Genomic DNA, 19,584 nt, shown 5'->3' on the forward strand with positions numbered 1-19,584 from the left:
CCAATTTCGTTATTCTTAAGGATTTGTGAAAACAAAACCTAAGAAAACGAATAAAACTTCATCTTATAGATTGCTACTAAAAGCAGATATAGAGATAATACATTCTTATTTAAAAACAAAAATATCATAACAAAAACCCAGCACACCCTCACGCGTTCCACGCGCTACCGCTGGCCGGCCACGTGCAGCTAGAAAGCACTCGGAGAACCATTGACACACGCACCCTGGTTGATCTACGATGGAGGCGGGAAAAATGAGGGTGAAGGGGGGAGGAGAAAGGGGGTGGGGAGTGTTAAGTGTTGATTAAATGATTAAATTTACATAGTCCTATCAACTTAAGCTTTTGGAATAACTGATGATGTAACATGATATTAGAGTCAAAGTTATGAGTTCGAACCCGTGTTGAGTATCACTTATTAAAAATGAATTTAAACTCACATATAAAAAAAAAATATTAAATATTAATTAAATAATTAAATTTAATCGCTATACTACCCCTTATGCACTATTTTACTATCTTTGATTTGCAACTTTATCAAAAAGTTGCCTTTAAGTTCTAAAAATTCCAGGTTTTACACGTTTACTAAATTATTGCTTCTGTCAATTTTACATAAAAAAGAAAGAAAAAAAAAAAGAGGGATAATGGTCATGTCACGAGGTGTACAAACAAGTAGCCACAACATCTAAAGATCGTACACCTATTTACTACACTACAATCTCAGACTTCCAGATTACTTCCATATTCCGTCGCCATTTCTGCCCCTTTATTCAGTTATTGGGTCTATCGTAATCAGTCAGTCAAGAAGTCTTAAGAAGTTCAAAAGACTTGACGGATTTTTAACATCAATGCATAATAAATTGACGACACAAACAACTAATTTAAAAAGAAAGTAGGAGGCAGGCAAGATCAAGATGCAAATATTTTTTACTTTAAATATTTAACGCACTCCTCAATAGAAAACGAAAGTGCGGAAACAAAATGGAATTTTTCTGCCACAAATAAAAAATAATTCCCCCACTTCACTTGTGAAAGTCAATAGGCGAAAAACCATCTTTTCTGCTATCTCGTCGTCGAGGATGACCCAGACGACGTCCCAATGGTGCATGGAATGGAAGCTCCCGGAGCGGATGGAATGGAAACGGTGTCGTTGTCCATATCTGTTGCGGTGTTCTAAGACGTTTACAGAGATCAGGAATTGTCCTTTTTGTTAAGAGTTTTTGACAAAAATATCCATAAATAAAAAAAATAATAAAAACAGTTTTCCTGAATTTTTGTCTTTTTATATATATTTTTCTGGATTTTGTTTCTTTTTCTTCATTTTTTTATCACAAATAATTTTGTCATTTTTTGCGCAAAAGTGAGATATTGCAAACCTACTGACAGTTTAAGGACATTGCAAATTGTTTAATAGATCGAGGGAATAAATATAATTTCACCCACTAATATAATAACAATAACTTTATATATATATATATATAGAGAGAGAGAGAGAGAGAGGGGCAAGAAAATGAAGATAGAAATGAAGACTGCAAAGTACCACCCCCTCTGTTGCATCAATAGTTGGCAAATATGGCCAAGTTGCTTTCCTAATGGGTTGCAGGTAGCTTCTTCTTTTCAAAACCAACACATCCTCGAACATGCTGCCTAATGCCCCCCAAAACTAAAAGGGGCCCTTTTTCTCTTTCTTCTTGTTTCTCAATCTCTTGAACTTGGCTGTTGACTTCATCACCAGACCCAGAGATGCGGTCGTCTTAAAGAGAGGTGAAAAACTTGGCTAGTTTTTCTGAAATGGACGGTTGGCTTTCGTCCAATAATTCTTCTTCTCCTTCATAATCATCGTCACCTTCAAAAATCAAATAAATCCCACACTTTTTCACCTTAACCCCCTCTATGTATGGTGGGTCATCCTGTGTCACAGTTATCTTATAGCCATTCTTCAACTGAGAAACTAAGGGATGATACTGATGATGTCGAAACAAGTAAATATGATCTTCCGGCGTCATTGGGATTCCCTTTAAGTCCAGCACTCCACTGAATACACGTGAATTCATTTTGAGAATATTTGCTCGTATCCCTGGTATGTAAGAGAGTTGATCTATTTTGTCATTCGGTATTTGATGGTTGACAGAGACAACAATGCCTATTATCACACCTTTAATCTCACGGTTGTTGCGTTCTGAAACTATCTCCTCTGGAGAAAACCAATCTGGAATTCTGCTTCCAGGCATACTAAGAGCGCGTAAATTCCTCAAAAAAACCTGCAATAAAATTTGTCATGAGAGGTTTTAAGCCTTTTCTATTTAGATTTTTTTTTTCCCGGAATTTTCTTAATATGAAAAGGATTATAAAACACAGACAAGATTGAGGGAGAGAAAGAACCTTAGAAAGTCTTTTTTTCACCTCAGATGAGCATGTTTTGCAGCCACTCATGAACAACCTCCTCAAGGACTTCAAGCATTCAAGGCCAGGGATATCCACCACCTTCTCACAGTTTGTAAGATTCAGCTCGCACAAGCTTTCCAAGCTTGAAAGATCAGACACCCTTTCCAGAGCGGTACAGTTTGCAACGTTCACCTCCACCAAGCTTGAGGGAAGTGGAGGAAGAGACTTGAGCTCTTTGCAGTGGTGCAATAAAAGCGTTTTGAGAAAAGAAAGGCCCCTCAAGCTGGATGGAAGGCCGGAAAAATTATTATGGGCCAGATTCAAAATCTTCAATGATGACAACTTTTCAAAATCATCAGGGATTTTCCCACATAGTTTCCATGCACGAGCATCCAATTCTTCTAGTGAGCATAAATTAGAGAAAGAAGTCGGAAGTCCGAAAGGACTAGGTTTCTCTTCTGCAGTTGGAATTACAGCCTCTTCAGTTACTCTGTTTCTTGCTAACTGAAAATGAGGCTTCTTACCCATTTTTAATATCACTAAGCTTGAGAGCATACCAAAGCTTTCAGGTAATTCTGTCACAGCAGTTTCTTCCATCAGCAAGTCTTGCAACGACTTCAAATTTTCTATTGAGGCAGGAAGTTTATGGAGCTGTGTACATTTACTCAATCTTAATCTAATAAGATTATCCAGCATCACAATGGATTCTGGCAATTCAGAAATTTTGGCATTGTTCAAGTCCAAAGAAGTAAGAGCAAACATGCTTCCAATTGATTCTGGTAAAGATATAAGATCTTTACAATTCCTCATCGTAAGCTTGCTTAGCAATTTCAAGGCACCCACCTGATCCGGTAGATTTGTGATTGATGTCCCATCTAACTGAAGTTCAACAATAGAAGCTAATCCTTCAATTGAATCAGGCAATTTTTTCAGAAACTGACAGTTTTCAACTGACAAGGCCTTCAAATATGATAATTTTCCAATAGAAGCAGGCAGTTCTTTGATTGCACTTTCATTAGTTAAAAGTTCTGTCAATGATATGAGATTGCCAACAGAATCAGGTACTGAGGTGAGTGATTTACACCACATTAAACTCAGTTTCTCAAGGTTTACCAAAGTTCCAACAGAATAAGGTATTTCATTTATAGCAGAACCATTAAGAGAGAATTCTTTCAGGGACGACAGCTTTCCAATGCAGTTGGGTAGACTTCCTAAGAGTTGGCAACCATTTAGACTAAGCTTTTCAAGCTTTGTAAGGCGGAAAATGGATTTAGGTAGCGTTGCAATAGCAGTGTCATCAACAAGAAGTTCTTTAAGAGATCTCATGCTGCCTATGTCGTCTGGCAATTTTTTCAATTTTGAGCAGCCAGAGAGTATAAGGTTCTCTAGATTTTTCAGCCCAGAGACTTCAGCAGGAAATTCAATAAGGTTCGAACAATGTCCCAGGTTCAAGTGAAGTAATGTACTCACGTTTCCAATGGATTCATGAATCTTTATTAGACTGAGGCAGCGCTCAAGAACAAGCTTTTCCAAGGTTTGATGCTTAGATAAATCAGGAATGGCAGCAAGATTATAGCAATTGCGGAGAATCATAACCATCAATTTCTCAGCCACCTGGCAAACGAGAAGTCTTTTTTGGTCATAAAAGAGATAATCATAAAGAATTGCTGTAAAAAAGTGCAAGCCTTATGGACCCTAAACACTTTACTAGCTTTAGTGACTATGAGTAAGAAGAAACATATCAAAATATCCTGTTCTTGCTTAATTGATAACCAATTTCATGCACCTGAAAAGTGAAGCATACCTTGTTACTATACTTGCCCCACACTTGTTCAATTTTGCTTTCCGAGAGGTCCAGGACAGCAAGTTCCCGAGGACAAAAATCAGAGGGAAGACTTTTAAGAGGACACCCTTTCCACTGTAGCCACTTAAGTTCTGGAGATAAATATTTATACCTTCCAACCAAGCTCGAATAATTGATTTGCAGAAGTCTTAGATTAACCATGGATTCAAAGGACTTTGTGTGTAGTACTACCTCCCTCTGTTTCTCTGCTTTATTTTGAAGATACTTCTTATACCTTTCTTCCAAGTATGTTAATCCGGAGGTGAAATTGGGCGTTCTTTTAAGGTTTTCCCAAGCAATCGTGTCACCACTCACATCCTTCAACTTCTTCGGCCTACTTTCCAAGTTTAGGACGATCCCTTGTATCTGTTCTGTTCCCTATTATCCATAATAATATGCAAACTACTTAAAAAATGGAATGGAGCCAAGTGAGAGAGACAATTGAAAGATAATTAGCAATTAAAGACTCAGAGATAATAATAATAATAATATATATGCGAACTTACAACATCTAAAGGTTGAACTTACATTTTAAAGGAGGACACTATTAATAAAATGACTAAAAGATTGTTCTTTTTTTTTTTTTCTCAAATTTTTGGCCCTCCTAGTCCTTGTTCCGTTACATCATGACCCTGTCTGCACCACACCCTTTTTTCTTCTCCATGGTACAGTGTGAAGATGTCAGTATGAACATTTTTTTTTATTATCTCTCCCCAAGTTTTTCCAATCTTTTATCAACCTTCACAAACCAGGACTCTTCCTTGCGAGTGAAAAAGAAATTTAAAAACTACACTAAAGAGAGAGCAGACATCATCAAGTGGAGCACAGATACCAATACTCCTTTTCCCCTTGAGGATTACAGAGACCTTGATGCATGCACCTCTTGTGGCATATGTGAGAATTTGTCTATATCTGCCACTTGAGAAGGTTTGATAAAAAAACTTGCTATCAAGCCAACTAAAAAAAGGAATTGGAAAAAAGGGTAAGAATAGTTATATCACTATAAGTCGTACCTTCTCACCCTTCAAGACAGTCATGATAGTATCACGCTCCCACAATCTACTACTCCTCCAAGGATACTCTGGGTCTTCATCTAGAACAATTTGTCTTCCCATTTCTCCAACACGATCATGCATCCACAATGCGCTTTGCTCCGTAACCTTAATAAGTGATTTTGCAGTGAGGCATCTGATTGCTATTTCAGCCCTAAAACCGCAACCTTTCAACACATCAATTGCATCTTGTTTCTTCATGTCCATTTGAATGAATAAACATGCTATGTCGAGGAATATACACTTCTCTTGTGTGTCTAACCCATCAAAACTTATTTTCAACACATCCTGAAGATGGTGTGGACGAATTTGTTCCAACTTTATCAGTGCATCTTCCCACTCCTCTATTCTCCTCTTATCAAACAAAAAAGAGCCAAATACTTCCAGAGCCAACGGTAGACGTCCTGTAAGAGCCAACATTTTATTGGAAAGATCAAAAAATTTGCCTGTGGGTTTGTCTCTTCTTAGCGCATGGTAGCTAAAAAGCTGAAGTGCGTCAGAGCTTTCCAACTCTTTGACCTCATAAAATTCATTCACTAGATGCTCGGGCAAAACATTTCTGTCTCTTGTGGTGATGATGATTCTACTTCCTCCATAAAACCATTCCCTTCTCCAAATAAGTAAATCAAGCTGAGTTACATCGCTAATATCATCTAATACAACAAGAACTCGCTTCTCATGAACTACTTCTTTGACTGCAGCGATATAATCTACAAAAACCTTACCAGGGGAAAGATCCTGGATAAGTTTGTTCTGAAGGGATACTATACCCTTGTCCTTTGCATCTGTTTCTCTTACTTCTGAAATGAAACTACGGCTCTCAAAGCTACCAACAAGTTTATTATAAAGAGCCTTGGCAAAGGTTGTCTTACCAACCCCACCCATCCCATGTAATCCAAGAACTCGAACGTCATTGGATCTAACATCTAACCGACTCACCACTTCTTCAAGACGAAAATCAAGTCCAACTGTATATGTAGCCACACCCACTGGAGTATTTGCCAGTTCAGCCAACACCCGTTTGACTAACAATTGAATCAGCTGCGCTTCATTGCTGTTAATAAGTATTAACATGAGTAACAAGGATGTCAATAATAATACTTGAATAGTCACATCCTATGTGCCTACTTTAATGAAATACAAACTCTTTGAAATATATGGCTTGGAATGAGGGCCAAGGCATTCAACATAGAGTATGCAAGATCGAGATTTTATGCACATGAACATATAAAAGGTAAGAATGATGAGAAAATCATTTTTATAATGTATTGGTTCACTATATCAAATTGTTTGTAGATGGTTAACCCGAGTTCACCAAATAGTTTGAACAAAGGATTCACATTTGCCATAAAAGAAAAGACTGACTTGTTTTAACATCAATGCATGAAAAATAGACGACACAAACAACTAATTTAAAAGGAAAAAATAGGAGACAAGATGCAAATATTTTACTTTAAATGCTTAACGCAAGAAAGTGTGGAAACAAAAGGGAAATTGCTACCACAAATAAAAAATTCCCCGCTCTGTCAACAGGGGAAGAACCAGCTTTAGGCTAAAACGTCCCCAAATATGAATAAACAAAATCTAGAGAGCCATTAAAGAATTGCAAAGTGCCAAGAGACATCATCACGCCTATAAATTAACAATTTCCAGAGATTCTTTAAGCAGAATTTAATAGGATTATTTTGGATCGGTTGTCACATGCCATTCCTCTAACCCAGTAAACTAGCACAATTTACAAGCTGCTTAATTTCAACCAGAAAACACAATTAAGCCCTCAGACACATCTCCGATCCAATCACATCTCAAACAAAAAATAAAAGTCGCAAGATCTTTGTATAAATTCGTAATAACAACATGAAACGTAATAACTCAAACAAGAGGATCGATGCATATGCAGGGCTAGGTATTATTTTCCATGTTGAATCTTGATAACCACAAGAACTAGGGTATCGTGAAAGGTTCATTAGATAAATCTTTTCTACTCCTATATGAGTAACAAGAACAAAACACGTTTGAGTATGAAATATACCATCTGTTATCGTAAACCCAACCAGCAACTCCACCAACTTTTTTCATAGCTTCCCTCCACCTCGAAACCTCGTCCTTGTCCTTGTCCGTCTTAGACCGCTTTTCGTGTTTTATAAAACCATCTTTGAAAGTTCCTCCCTGACTCCGCACATCCGACGGGTCGACTTTGTAGAACACTGGGAGTATGAGCCTCCGGCACTCGCATATGTAGGAAAGTTCCATAAGGCACCACCGCGACGACGCGTACTCCGGAGAGAGGATGATGATGGAAGCGGCCGAGTCCTCGATGGCCTCGAGCAGACTCGGCGCGATCTCGTCCCCGCCGCGCAGCCCATCGTCGTCGAGGAAGACTCGGACGCCTTGTTTCTGGAGCGAGTGGTAGAGCTTGGGAGTGATGGTTTTGCGCGTGTCTTCGCCTCTGAAGCTCAGAAAGACGTCCCACCGGTGCCTGGAAGCTCCCGGAGCGGTTGAAATGGAAATGGCGCCGTTGTCCATCTCCGTTGCCGTGTTCTTAGTGTTGTGGATGACTTGAATTCAATTCAATATTGGAGGCTGCCTTTAAGTCTTTTTTTTTTTCTTTTTCTTTTTCTTTTTTTTAATCAAATGCTGAAAAAGGTTACAAGAGAGCTTTGAGTCTCTCAAGAAGCACCGAATTTAGACTTGGACTTCCAACAAACAGCCTGCCTTCTTCGACTCTGTTGTCCAAGAAGCCACCTGGATGAAGAGCTTCCTCTATTGATCGTAATCAAGTTAGATGGTAATCAAATCAATCAAATTTATTATCATACTTATTTATTTCAATTCTTTTATAAATATGAGTATCTGTATTGTAATATCAATTATTCAATAAGAGTTTAATATAATTTTATGGACTTTATCTGTTGACTTATGTCAAAGACCAAACCATGTAAAATCTTTTGTGTTTATTTTATTTTTATTTTCACTTTTACTTTTGTATCTATTTTATTTTTATTTCCGTATTTACTTTTATTTCTTTACGAATTTCTTCAAGGAAAACACAACTTCTCAAAGAAAGAGAAAAGCACGGCAACTGAGAAAAGTGAGAGAGCTTTTAAGAAGAGCAAGAAAAATACAGATTAATGTTTTTTTTAGAGTGAGCAAAACACAGAGTATATATTTTTTAGGAGTGTGAGAGATACATTTTGTGCGTAAGATCTACTATCCATAATTTGTAGTTCTTTCAATTTATATAGTAAATATGTGTGCTATGTGGAAGTAGGCAAGCCGAAACACATATAACTTCTTGTCTTGTGGTTTTGTGTGTGTGAAGTTGTGATTGTTCATAGTACTAATCAAAATACACCGGTACCGTTCTAAGGAGACTAGGTTTTAAGTGAGACTGGTGTGACTCTTCCAGTCTTTTTTGAGAACTTACCTAATTGTATCTTTGGTCAAATACTATTTATAGCACTTGTGTGTTGTTGTTTTCTTGATAGATTGAATCTCAAGATCTTGAAGAGGAATTAGTGGCGTCTAATTTCTTAACAATTGGTATCAGAGTCAAGTTCGTGTTTAGATTGTATACTGTTCACATATGCACTGTTCACAAATATGGTACTATTCACAATACTGTATAGAGATACTATTCACAAATACTGTATGGAGGTACTAATCACCAGTACTGTACATAGGTACTTTCCACTAATACTGTCCACAAGCACTATACAAAGGTGCTCCAGGGCCTCATAAGGTTCGTTTGATAAAAGATTTTGTTTTGGTTTTGTTTTTATATTATAGCAAAAAGTGATTAATGTGAAAAAATGTAAGAAATAATATTTTTTTTAAAAAAAAAGTAAAATATTTGATATGTACAAATGAAAAAATTTTGTTTTGTAGTGATTTTTTTATTTAAATAATAATAAAAAATAATTAATATGATATAAAAAATAAGAATATTAAAAAAATGAAAAAGTGAGATGAATAATATAGCACCAAAACTATGAGAAAACATTTATCAAACAAAGCCAGAGATGTGCAAGAGCACTAGAGCCTCAGAGATGTGACAGATCACCCTAGCCTCAGAGGTGTGCGAGAGCAAGATCCTCATAGACGTACCAGATCACCCTAACCTCAGAGATGTGCTAAAGCACTAGAGCCTCAGAGATGTACAAGAGCACTAAAGCCTCAGATATGTGCCAGAGCACCAAAACCTGAATGCTATGATGAGAAATGTTAGGTGGAGGATGCTAGCAAGAGGGAGCTAGCTTAGTTACCGAAGAGAAAGAAGACTAAGGAGTACACATAGGTCTACAGGAAGAAGACTAAGGAGTGCACATAGTCACTAGAGAAAGCTGTATGGTCGGTAAGACTAGTAGGAAAGCATTGTAATATGTCTAAACAAGGTCTTATAGTCAAGTTCAAGAGGTGCTTGGACTTGAGTATCACTAGCTTGTGGATTGGGATTGCCCTTGAGGGCAATAAGCAAAGGCACCTAAAGAAGATTCATTTTGTTGTGACTTGATGAAATTCAAGTTAAGGTAGAAATCGTTGTGGATGACTTGAATTCAAGTCAATATTGGATAATGATCATGTCACCAAGTGGACAAACAAATAGCCACAACATCTAAAGATTGTGTCCTATCTACTACACAATACAATCTCATACTTCTACATTACTCTCATAGTATTTAAACATATTAATTAAGTTGGAATTCTTTGCCGCAAATAAAAAATTCCCCCATTTGTTAAAGTCAACAGGTGAAAAAACATCTTCAGCAAGAGTTTCCGTTTTCTATCAGTATGTTTGTTGATGTGTCTTGTGAGAATGTTTTTATTATTTTTGATTTGAAACGTGAAACAAAGGTAAAATTATTTTTAATATTTTGAAGAGTGTTTTTAAGTTTTGAGTTGTTTGTTAATGTTAAGTATTACAAAGTTTCTTGTATTTTTAATGCTTTCACTATTGCTGCCTAAATTTCTCTGTGTTGTATGATGCAAGTTCATCCTAAATGGCTTTCAGATTCGTGAAACAATTTCTAAAAAGAGTGATAGTTCTTGGAGAAGGTTAAAAATAGAATGTTTGATTTGAAAAATCCATGCAACTTTTCCTAGAGAACAGACTCGAGAGCTCCTCCCAAACTTCATTTTATGTATCAGCAATTTCGCATAGATGACATTGCCGGCAATATCAGGGAGAAAGAACTTGGTATCCAAGAGAGAACCATGTCATTGCAGAGATCCCATTGTAAGTGTTGACCTGTTTTGGGGAGTATTTTTATTTTTATTTTTTGTTTGAAAAAAAATGTTTTTATGTGACATAAAGATGATGTTTTTAAACATTTTTTCTTAGGGGCTTACATTTGAAAAATATATTTTCTATAAAGTACACTTGCTTATTTTGATATACTCCAACAAGTGTAAAGCCTTACTTGTAAATAAAATTGAAAAATTAAAAATTAAAAAGAAAAAAAATTAGTCAGTGTGTGTGACTTCTCAGCCACACTAATTTTTTTTAGTTTTTTAAATAATATGTCAGCTCTTACTTCTGCAAAAGTCAGACACCTCTTTTGTCAAGATATTCATATAACAATAGAAGACAAATTTATAAAAACATGTTTTGTGTTTTAAGTTGTTTATTAATGTATTTGTCTTGAGAATAAAAAAATAAAACAAACAAACATGGCCAAGGGGAGGAAATAATGAAAGCTATTTTCCCCCAGTCATCTAAACATTGGTTGAGATCCAACAGGCAACAAGGCAGTAATGGGGCTCCAATAAAGTGACTAACATGAACACCAATTTCACAATCACAACCTTAATAATAATAATAATAATAGAGGAAAAGTAGATTTATTCGTTCTAACTACCAAGTAATTTACAATGTTTTTCAAACTTTCAATTTGTGCAATGTCTCCCTCCCTCCCTCCCAAAATTATCATTGAGTTTGAGGTTGCATTTCCCTTTTGTGCAAAAAAGAACAAAAATATCCCTTAATAAAAAATTTAGGAAAAAAAAAAAGAAAAAGAAAAAGAAGAAAAAATCACTTTTCCTGAACTTTTGTCTTTTTATATATATTTTCTGGATTTTTTTATCATGGGAAATTTTTCTCATTTTTTGCACACAAGGGAGATATTGCAAACAATGATAGAGGCAAGAATAATGAAGATAGAAATGAAGACTTCAAAGTACCACCTCCGTTGTATCAATAGTAGGCAAAAATGGCCAAGTTGCTTTCCTAATAGCTTCTTCGTTTCAAAACCAAAACATCCTCGAACATGCTGCCTAATGCCCCCCAAAACTAAAAGAGGCCCTCTTTCTCTTTCTTCTTGTTTCTCAATCTCTTGAACTTGGCTGTTGACTTCATCACCAGAACCAGAGATGTGGTCGTCTTTAAGAGAGCTGAAAAACTTGGCTAGTTTTTCTGAAATGGATAGTTGGTTTTCGTCCAATGATTCTTCTCCTCCTTCATAATCATCCTCACCTTCAAAAATCAAATAAATCCCACACTTTTTCACCTTAACCCCCTCTATGTATGGTGGTTCATCCTGTGTCACAGTTTTCTTATAGCCATCCTTCAACTGAGAAACTAAGGGACGATACTGATGATCTCGAAACATGTAAATATGATCTTCCGGCGTCATTGGGATCCCCTTTAAGTCCAGCACTGTACTGAATACACGTGAATTCATTTTGAGAATATTTGCTCGTATCCCTGGTATGTAAGAGAGTTGATCTATTTTGTCATCCGGTATTTGATGGATGACAGAGACAACAATGCCTATTATCACACCTTTGATCTCACGGTTCTTGCGTTCTGAAACAATCACCTCAGGAGAAAACCAATCTGGAATTCTGCTTCCAGGCATACTAAGAGCGCGTAAATTCCTTAAAGAAACCTGCAATAAAATTTGTCAGGAGAAGTAAATCCTTTCCTATTTAGATTTTTTTCCCCGGAATTTTCTTAATATGAAAAGGATTATAAAAAGCGCAACGGTTAAGCTACAATGGTTCATATGCACAAAACACAAACAAGATTGAGGGAGAGAGAGAACCTTAGAAAGTCTTTTTTTCACCTCAGATGAGCATGTTTTGCAGCCACTCATGAACAACCTTATCAAGGACTTCAAGTGTTCAAGGCCCGGAATATCCTTCACCTTCATACAGTTTGTAAGGTTCAGCTCGCATAAGCTTTCCAAATTTGAAAGATCAGATACCTTTTCCAGTGCAGTACAATGCGCAACGTTCACCTCCACCAAGCTTGAGGGAAGTGGAGGAAGTGACTTGAGCTCTTTGCAGTGGTGCAATAAAAGCTTTCTGAGAAAAGAAAGGCCGCTCAAGCTGGATGGAAGGCTGGAAAAATTATTATGGGCCAGATTCAGAATCTTCAATGATGACAACTTTTCAAAATCATCAGGGATTTTCCCACATAGTTTCCATGCACAAGCATCCAATTCTTCTAGTGAGCATAAATTGGAGAAAGAAGTCGGAAGGCCGAAAGGACTAGGTTTCTCTTCTGCAGTTGGAATTACAACCTCTTCAGTTACGCTGTTTCCAGCTAACTGAAAATGAGGCTTCTTACCCATTTTTAATATTACTAAGCTTGAGAGCATACCAAAGCTTTCGGGTAATTCTGTCACAGCAGTTTCTTCCATAAGCAAGTCTTGCAACGACTTCAAATTTCCTATTGAAGCGGGAAGTTTATGGAGCTGTGTACATTTACTCAATCTTAATCTAATAAGATTATCCAGCATCCCAATGGATTCTGGTAATTCAGAAATTTTGGCATTGTTCAAGTCCAAAGAAGTAAGAGCAAACAAGTTTCCAATTGATTCTGGTAAAGATATAAGATCTTTACAATTCCTCATTGTAAGCTTGCTTAGCATTTTCAAGGCACCCACCTGATCCGGCAGATTCGTGATTGATGTCCCATCTAACTGAAGTTCAACAATAGAAGCTAATCCTTCAATTGAATCAGGCAATTTGCTCAGAAATCGACAGTTTCCAACTGACAAGTCCTTCAAATATGATAAAGAACCAATAGAAGCAGGCAATTCTTTAATTGCACTACCATGAGTTACTAGTTCTGTCAATGATATGAGATTGCCAACCGAATCAGGAATTGAAGTGAGTGATGCACACCAAATTAAACCTAGATTCTCCAGGTTTACCAATAATCCAACAGAATCAGGTATTTCTTCTATACCAGAATGATTAAGAGAGAGTTTTTTCAGGGAAGACAGCTTTCCAATGCAGTTCGGTAGTCTTCTTAAGAATTGGCAACCATTTAGATTAAGCTTTTCAAGTTTTGTAAGGCGGGATATGGATTCAGGAAGCTTTGATATACCACTGTTATCAACAAGAAGTTCTTTCAGAGATCCCATGCTGCCTATATCGCCTGGTAACTCTTTCAATTTTGAGCAGCCAGAGAGTATAAGGTTCTCTAGATTTTTCAGCCCAGACACTTTAGCAGGAAATTCAACAAGGTTCCGACACTCTTTCAGGTTCAAGTGGAGTAATGCACTCATGTTTCCAACCGATTCATGAATCTTTATTAGACTGCAGCAACGTTCAAGAACAAGCTTTTCCAAGGTTTCATGCCCAGATAAATCAGGAATAGAAGAAAGATTAAAGCAGCCGTGGAGATTCATTACCATCAATTTCTTAGCCACCTGACAAACATGGAAGTTTTTTGGTTATAAAAGAGACAATCATAGAGAATTGCTATCAAAAAGTGCAAGCCGAACACATCCTAAACATTTTGTAGCTTTAGTGACTTTGAGTAAGAATAAGCATATCAACCTAGGCCATGAGCATCCTGTTCTTGCTTAATTGATAACCAATTTCGTGCACCTGAAAAGTGAAGCATACCTTGTTACTATACCCGCCCCACACTTGTTCAATTTTGCTTTCTGAGAGGTCAAGGACAGCAAGTTCCCGAGGACAAAAATCAGAGGGAAGACTTTTAAGAGGACACCCTTTCCACTGCAGCCACTTAAGTTCTGGAGATAAATATTTATACCTTCCTACTAACCTCGAATAATTGATTTGCAGAAGTCTTAGATTAACCATGGATTCGAAGAACTTCGTGCACAGCATTACCTCCCTCTCCTTCTTTGCTTTATTATGAAGACGCTTCTTATACAGTTCTACCAAGTATGTTAATCCGGAGGTGCAATTGGGTGTTGTTTTAAGGTTTTCCCAAGCAATTGTGTCACCACTCACATCCTCCAACTTCTTCGGCCTACTTTCAAAGTCTAGGACGATCCCTTGTATCTGTTCTGTTCCCTATTATCCATAATATGCAAACTACTTAAAAAATGGAATGGAGCCAAGTGAAAGAGAGACAATTGAAAGATAATTAGCAATTAAAGACTCAGAGATAATAATAATAATAATTAAAGGACATGCAAAATGGTACCAATATATTCGAACTTACAACATCTAAGAAGCTGGGATAGAGCCGAATTTTTTTTCACATGGGTACATATTCAGTAAATCCTTTTTAAGTTTTGGTTCAAATGTCCTTTTTTTTTTTTTTTTGGTTCAAATATCATTCATAACGTTTTCTCCAAATTTTCAGCAGTCCTACATATGAATGTAACTGCCACAAATTATCCAACATAATCCATGCATACAGATTTTGTGACCATTAATGGTTTCCACACCCAGGCCGAAGACATGAATTTAGTCCTGGGGTGGACTAGATAGGAATTTTATGGGAGGACACTATTAATAAAATGACTAAAAGATTGTTCTTTTCTTTTCTTTTTTTCTCTCAAATTTTTGGCCCGCCTAGTCCTTGTCCCGTTACATCATGACCCTGTCTGCACCACACCCTTTTTTCTTCTCCAAGGTACAGTGTGAAGATGTCAGCATGAACCATTTTTTTTTATTATCTCTCCCCAAGTTTTTCAATCTTTTATCAACCTTCACAAACCAGGACTCTTCCTTGCGAGTGAAAAGGAAATTTAAAAACTACAGTAAAGAGAGAGCAGACATCACCAAGTGGAGCACATATACCAATACTCCTTTTCCCCTTGAAGATTACAGAGAACCTTGATGCATGCATCTCTTGTGGCATATGTGAGTATTTGTCTATATCTGCCACTTGGGAAGGTTTGATAAAAAAACTTGCTATCAAGCCAACAAAAAAAAGGAATTGGAAAAAACAGTAAGAACAGTTATGTCACTATAAGTCGTACCTTCTCACCCTTCAAGACAGTCATGATAGCATCGCGCTCCCACAATCTACTACGCCTCCAAGGATACACTGGGTCTTCATCTAGAACAATTTGTCTTCCCATGTCTCTAACTTGATCATGCATCCACAATGCGTTTTGCTCCGTAACCTTAATAAGTGATTTTGCAATGAGGCATCTGATTGCTATTTCAGCCCTAAAACCGCAACCTCTCAATACATCAATTGCATCTCCTTTTTCCATTTTCATTTTAATGAATAAACATGCTATATCAAGGAATATACACTTCTCTTGTGTATCTAACCCATCAAAACTTATCTTCAACACATCCTGAAGATCGTGTGGACGAATTTGTTCCAACTTTTTCAAAGCATCTTGCCACTCTTCTATTCTCCTCTTATCGAATAAAAAAGAGCCAAATACTTCCAGAGCCAATGGTAGACCTCCTGTAAGAGACACCATTTGTTTGGAAAGATCAAAAAAATTCTCTGTGGGTTTCTCACTTCTTAGAGCATGGTAGCTAAAAAGCTGTAGTGCCTCAGAGTCTCTCAACTCTCTGACCTCATAAAACGCATTCACAAGATGCTCGGGTACAACTTCTCTGTCTCTTGTGGTGATGATGATTCTACTTCCTCCATAAAACCATTCCCTTCTCCCAATAAGTAATTCAAGCTGAGTTACATTGCTAATATCATCTAAAACAACAAGAACTCGCTTCTCATGAACTACTTCTTTGATTGCAGCGATATAATCTATAAAAACCTTACCAGGGGAAAGATCCTGGATAAGTTTGTTCTGAAGGGATACTAAACCAATGTTCTTTGCAGCTGTTTCTCTTACTTCTGAAATGAAACTACGGCTCTCAAAGCCACCAACAAGTTTATTATAAAGAGCCTTGGCAAGGGTTGTCTTACCAATCCCACCCATACCATATAATCCAAGAACTCGAACGTCATTGGATCTAACATCTAACAAACTCACCACTTCTTCAACACGAAAATCAAGTCCAACTGTATATGTAGCCACACCCATTGGAGTATTTGCCAGTTCAGTCAACACCCGTTTGACTAACAATTGAATCCGCTGCACTTCATCGCTGTTAATAAGTATTAACATGAGTAACAAGGATGTCAATAATAATACTTGAATAGTCACCTCCTATGTGCCTACTTTAATGAAATACAGACTTTGAAATCTTTGGCTTGGAATGAGGGCCAAGGCATTCAACATAGCGTATGCAAGATCGAGATTTTATGCACATGAACATATAAAAGGTAAGAATGATGAGAAAATCATTTTTATAGTGTATTGGTTCACTATATCAAATTGTTTGTGGATGATTAATTTGACACTGTTGGGCTTATGGACTGACGAGCCCATGTAACCAAAAGATCACAAAATTTATCTGTGGGTTTGTCTCTTCTTAGTGCATGGTAGCTAAAAAGCTTAAGTGCGTCAGAGCTTCCCAACTCTCTGACCTCATAAAATGCATTCACTAGATGCTCGGGCAAAACTTCTCTGTCTCTTGTGGTGATGATGATTCTACTTCCTTCAAAAAACCATTCTCTTCTCCCAATAAGTAAATCAAGCTGAGTTACATTATCAATATCATCTAAAACAACAAGAACTCTCTTCTCACGAACTAATTCTTTGATTGCAGCGATAGAATTAGAATATACAGGAACCTTACCAGAGGAAAGATCATGGATAAGTTTGTCCTGAAGGGATGCTAAACCATCGCCATTTGCAGATTTTTCTCTTACTTTTGAAATGAAACTTAGGCACTCAAAGCGACCAACAAGTTTATTACAAAGAGCCTTGGCAAGTGTTGTCTTACCAACACCGCCCATACCATATAATACAAGAACTCGAATGCCATTGGATTTAACATCTAACAAACTCATCACTTCTTGAAGACGAAAATCAAGTCCAACTGGATATGTATCCACACCTACCGGAGTATTTGCCAGTTCAATCAACACCCTATTGACTAAGGATTGAATTAACAATTTTCAAAGATTCCTTAAACATCATTTACTATTTTCATATTACAAATCGTTCCTCTAATTTCCAGTAGACTATTATAAGCTGCTTAATTCAACCCGGAAACACAATTAAGCCCTAATACGCATCACTAGGACCACTCAAGCCCTAGACGCATCTCCAATCCAATCAGCAATTTCAAAAATTTAAAAAAAAAAAAAAAATCTTTGTATAAATTTGTAACAACAACATGAAACATTAACAACTCAAACAAGAGGATCGATGCATATATGGGGTTTTGGTATTATTTTCCATGTTGAATCTTGATAAGCACAATTAATAGGGTTTTGTGAAAGGTTCATTCGAGGGATATTTTCTACTCCTAAATGAGTATATTAATATACCACCTGTTATTGAAAACCCAACCAGAAATTCCACCAGCTTTTTCCATAGCTCTTCTCCACCTCAAAACCACGTCCTCCCCAAACCGATTTTCATGGCTACTAAAATGTTCTTCGAAAGGTCCCTTCTGCCTCCGCACGTCCGACGGGTAGACTTGGTAGAACACTGGCAGTATGAGCCTCCGGCACTCGCATATCTTGGAAAGTTCCTCAAGGCACCACCGCGACGACGCGTAGTTCGGAGAGAAGATGACGATGGAAGCGGCCGAGTCGTCGATAGCCTCGAGCAGACTTGGCGAAATCTCGTCCCCGCGGCGCAGCCCCTCGTCGTCGCGGAAGACCCGGACGCCGTGTTTCTCGAGCGAATCGTAGAGGTTGACAGTGAAGGGGTGGCGCGTGTCTTCGCCTCTGAAACTCAGAAAGACGTCCCAGCGGTGCCTGGAAGCTCCCGGAGCAGATGAAATGGAAGCGGCGTCGTTGTCCATCTCTGCTGCAGCGTTCTTAGACGTTTACAGAGATCAGGAATTGTCCTTTTAGGGACACTGTTCTTAGAGTTTTTCGCATAAGATCAGATCATGAGGCTTTGCAAACACAAATGGAATATCGAGCAAACGTAGCGCCTCTGCGTTTTTAAAATGAAAAAGTATTCTGACACAAAAGCCGCGCGCCAACGGTTCATTGGTCGATTCCATTTCCTTTTCTTCACTTTCTCTTTCTCTTTGAATATCTGCAATTCGGTTGTGGCAGAAAACCTGAGTTTTCTGCCCTCCAATGGAAGAATGCCATGTCAGTTAAAAGCATAAAAGTGCAAAAACTTTGCCTACAATAAAAACACTATATTCCAGCATGGAGATCATTGGCACCGCCAAAATCCTAGCGCCAAAGATCGCCTCCGACGAGCACATCACCAGCTGGTTTGATATCATCGGAACGACCGCCAAGCCGCTGAATCCGAGATCGGCGCTACAGATCGAGATGCAGACCACGTCGGTCGTGAGTCACGGCAAGACCCATGCCTAGGTCTGCCGTGACCTAGGTATGGATCACGGCCTGACCCACGCCTGGGTCGGGCTCCCCTCTGGCGTGGGTCTAGCTCCCCTCAGTCGCATCCCCTCCGGCGGCGTGGGTCTCTCTTCGGCTACCCACTGCAAAAAAACAATTTCCAGATCTCTCCGAAAAAACCAAAACCAGAGAGAAGAATGTGCATTGGGTTTAAGTTGATGGTTAATTGTTTGTTACAGGAAGGCTTTTTTGTACAGTTGGTGTGCACTTTCAGAGAACTATAACAAAATTGAAGCGATTTTCATTGGGTTTAAGTTGAATAGTTTGATATTTAAGAGCTGAATCATTCAACTTTGTTGAATCCTGGATGGGTGTGATTCCCGATCGGGGCTGGTTTTGATTGTTTCAAAGAGAATTCTTGGTGGGTTTTTGTTTCTGTCAAATGGGTCAAGGAGAGTTTTGGAACCTCATGCTGGGTGTCGTCGGCGCACCACCCCTTGGCCATGGGGTGGCCTGCGCCACCCCCAGATGTTGGCCCGCAAGGCCACTCATGGCTACTGGGGTGGCCGGCTAGTAGCTATGGGGTGGCCTGCGCCACCCCCAGATGTTAGCCCGCAAGGCCACCCATGGCTACTGGGGTGGCCGGCTAGTAGCCATGGGGTGGTTGGTCCTCCTCACTTGTGGCCTTTCAATTTTATTTTATTTTTTAAACACATTAATTAATATTTTA

At 38.1% G+C, this 19,584-nt stretch overlaps 3 protein-coding genes across 3 annotated transcripts; all 3 read right to left on the reverse strand.

The window, feature by feature from the left end:
- Window positions 1–1,419: 1,419 nt before the first annotated feature.
- Window positions 1,420–7,974, reverse strand: LOC132177633 (disease resistance protein RPV1-like). The gene is made up of 5 exons (XM_059590032.1): window positions 7,311–7,974; window positions 5,240–6,332; window positions 4,188–4,604; window positions 2,381–3,997; window positions 1,420–2,259 (listed from the first exon to the last, which is right to left on the reverse strand). Exons 1-5 carry the CDS (start codon window positions 7,802–7,804, stop codon window positions 1,753–1,755), a joined length of 4,128 nt encoding a protein of 1,375 aa, XP_059446015.1. The 5' UTR covers window positions 7,805–7,974; the 3' UTR covers window positions 1,420–1,752.
- A 3,126-nt stretch (window positions 7,975–11,100) lies between these two features.
- On the reverse strand, window positions 11,101–18,480 carry LOC132177634 (disease resistance protein RPV1-like). The gene is made up of 5 exons (XM_059590033.1): window positions 17,859–18,480; window positions 15,472–16,564; window positions 14,138–14,554; window positions 12,322–13,938; window positions 11,101–12,165 (listed from the first exon to the last, which is right to left on the reverse strand). The coding sequence occupies exons 1-5, from the start codon at window positions 18,335–18,337 to the stop codon at window positions 11,377–11,379; spliced, it is 4,395 nt and encodes a 1,464-aa protein (XP_059446016.1). The 5' UTR covers window positions 18,338–18,480; the 3' UTR covers window positions 11,101–11,376.
- LOC132177635 (disease resistance protein RUN1-like) lies at window positions 16,479–17,673 on the reverse strand. The gene has a single exon (XM_059590034.1). It carries the CDS (start codon window positions 17,370–17,372, stop codon window positions 16,809–16,811), a length of 564 nt encoding a protein of 187 aa, XP_059446017.1. The 5' UTR covers window positions 17,373–17,673; the 3' UTR covers window positions 16,479–16,808.
- Window positions 18,481–19,584: the final 1,104 nt, after the last annotated feature.

The sequence above is a fragment of the Corylus avellana genome, chromosome ca4 (genome assembly GCF_901000735.1).
Source record: "Corylus avellana chromosome ca4, CavTom2PMs-1.0".
Classification (NCBI taxonomy): domain Eukaryota; kingdom Viridiplantae; phylum Streptophyta; class Magnoliopsida; order Fagales; family Betulaceae; genus Corylus; species Corylus avellana.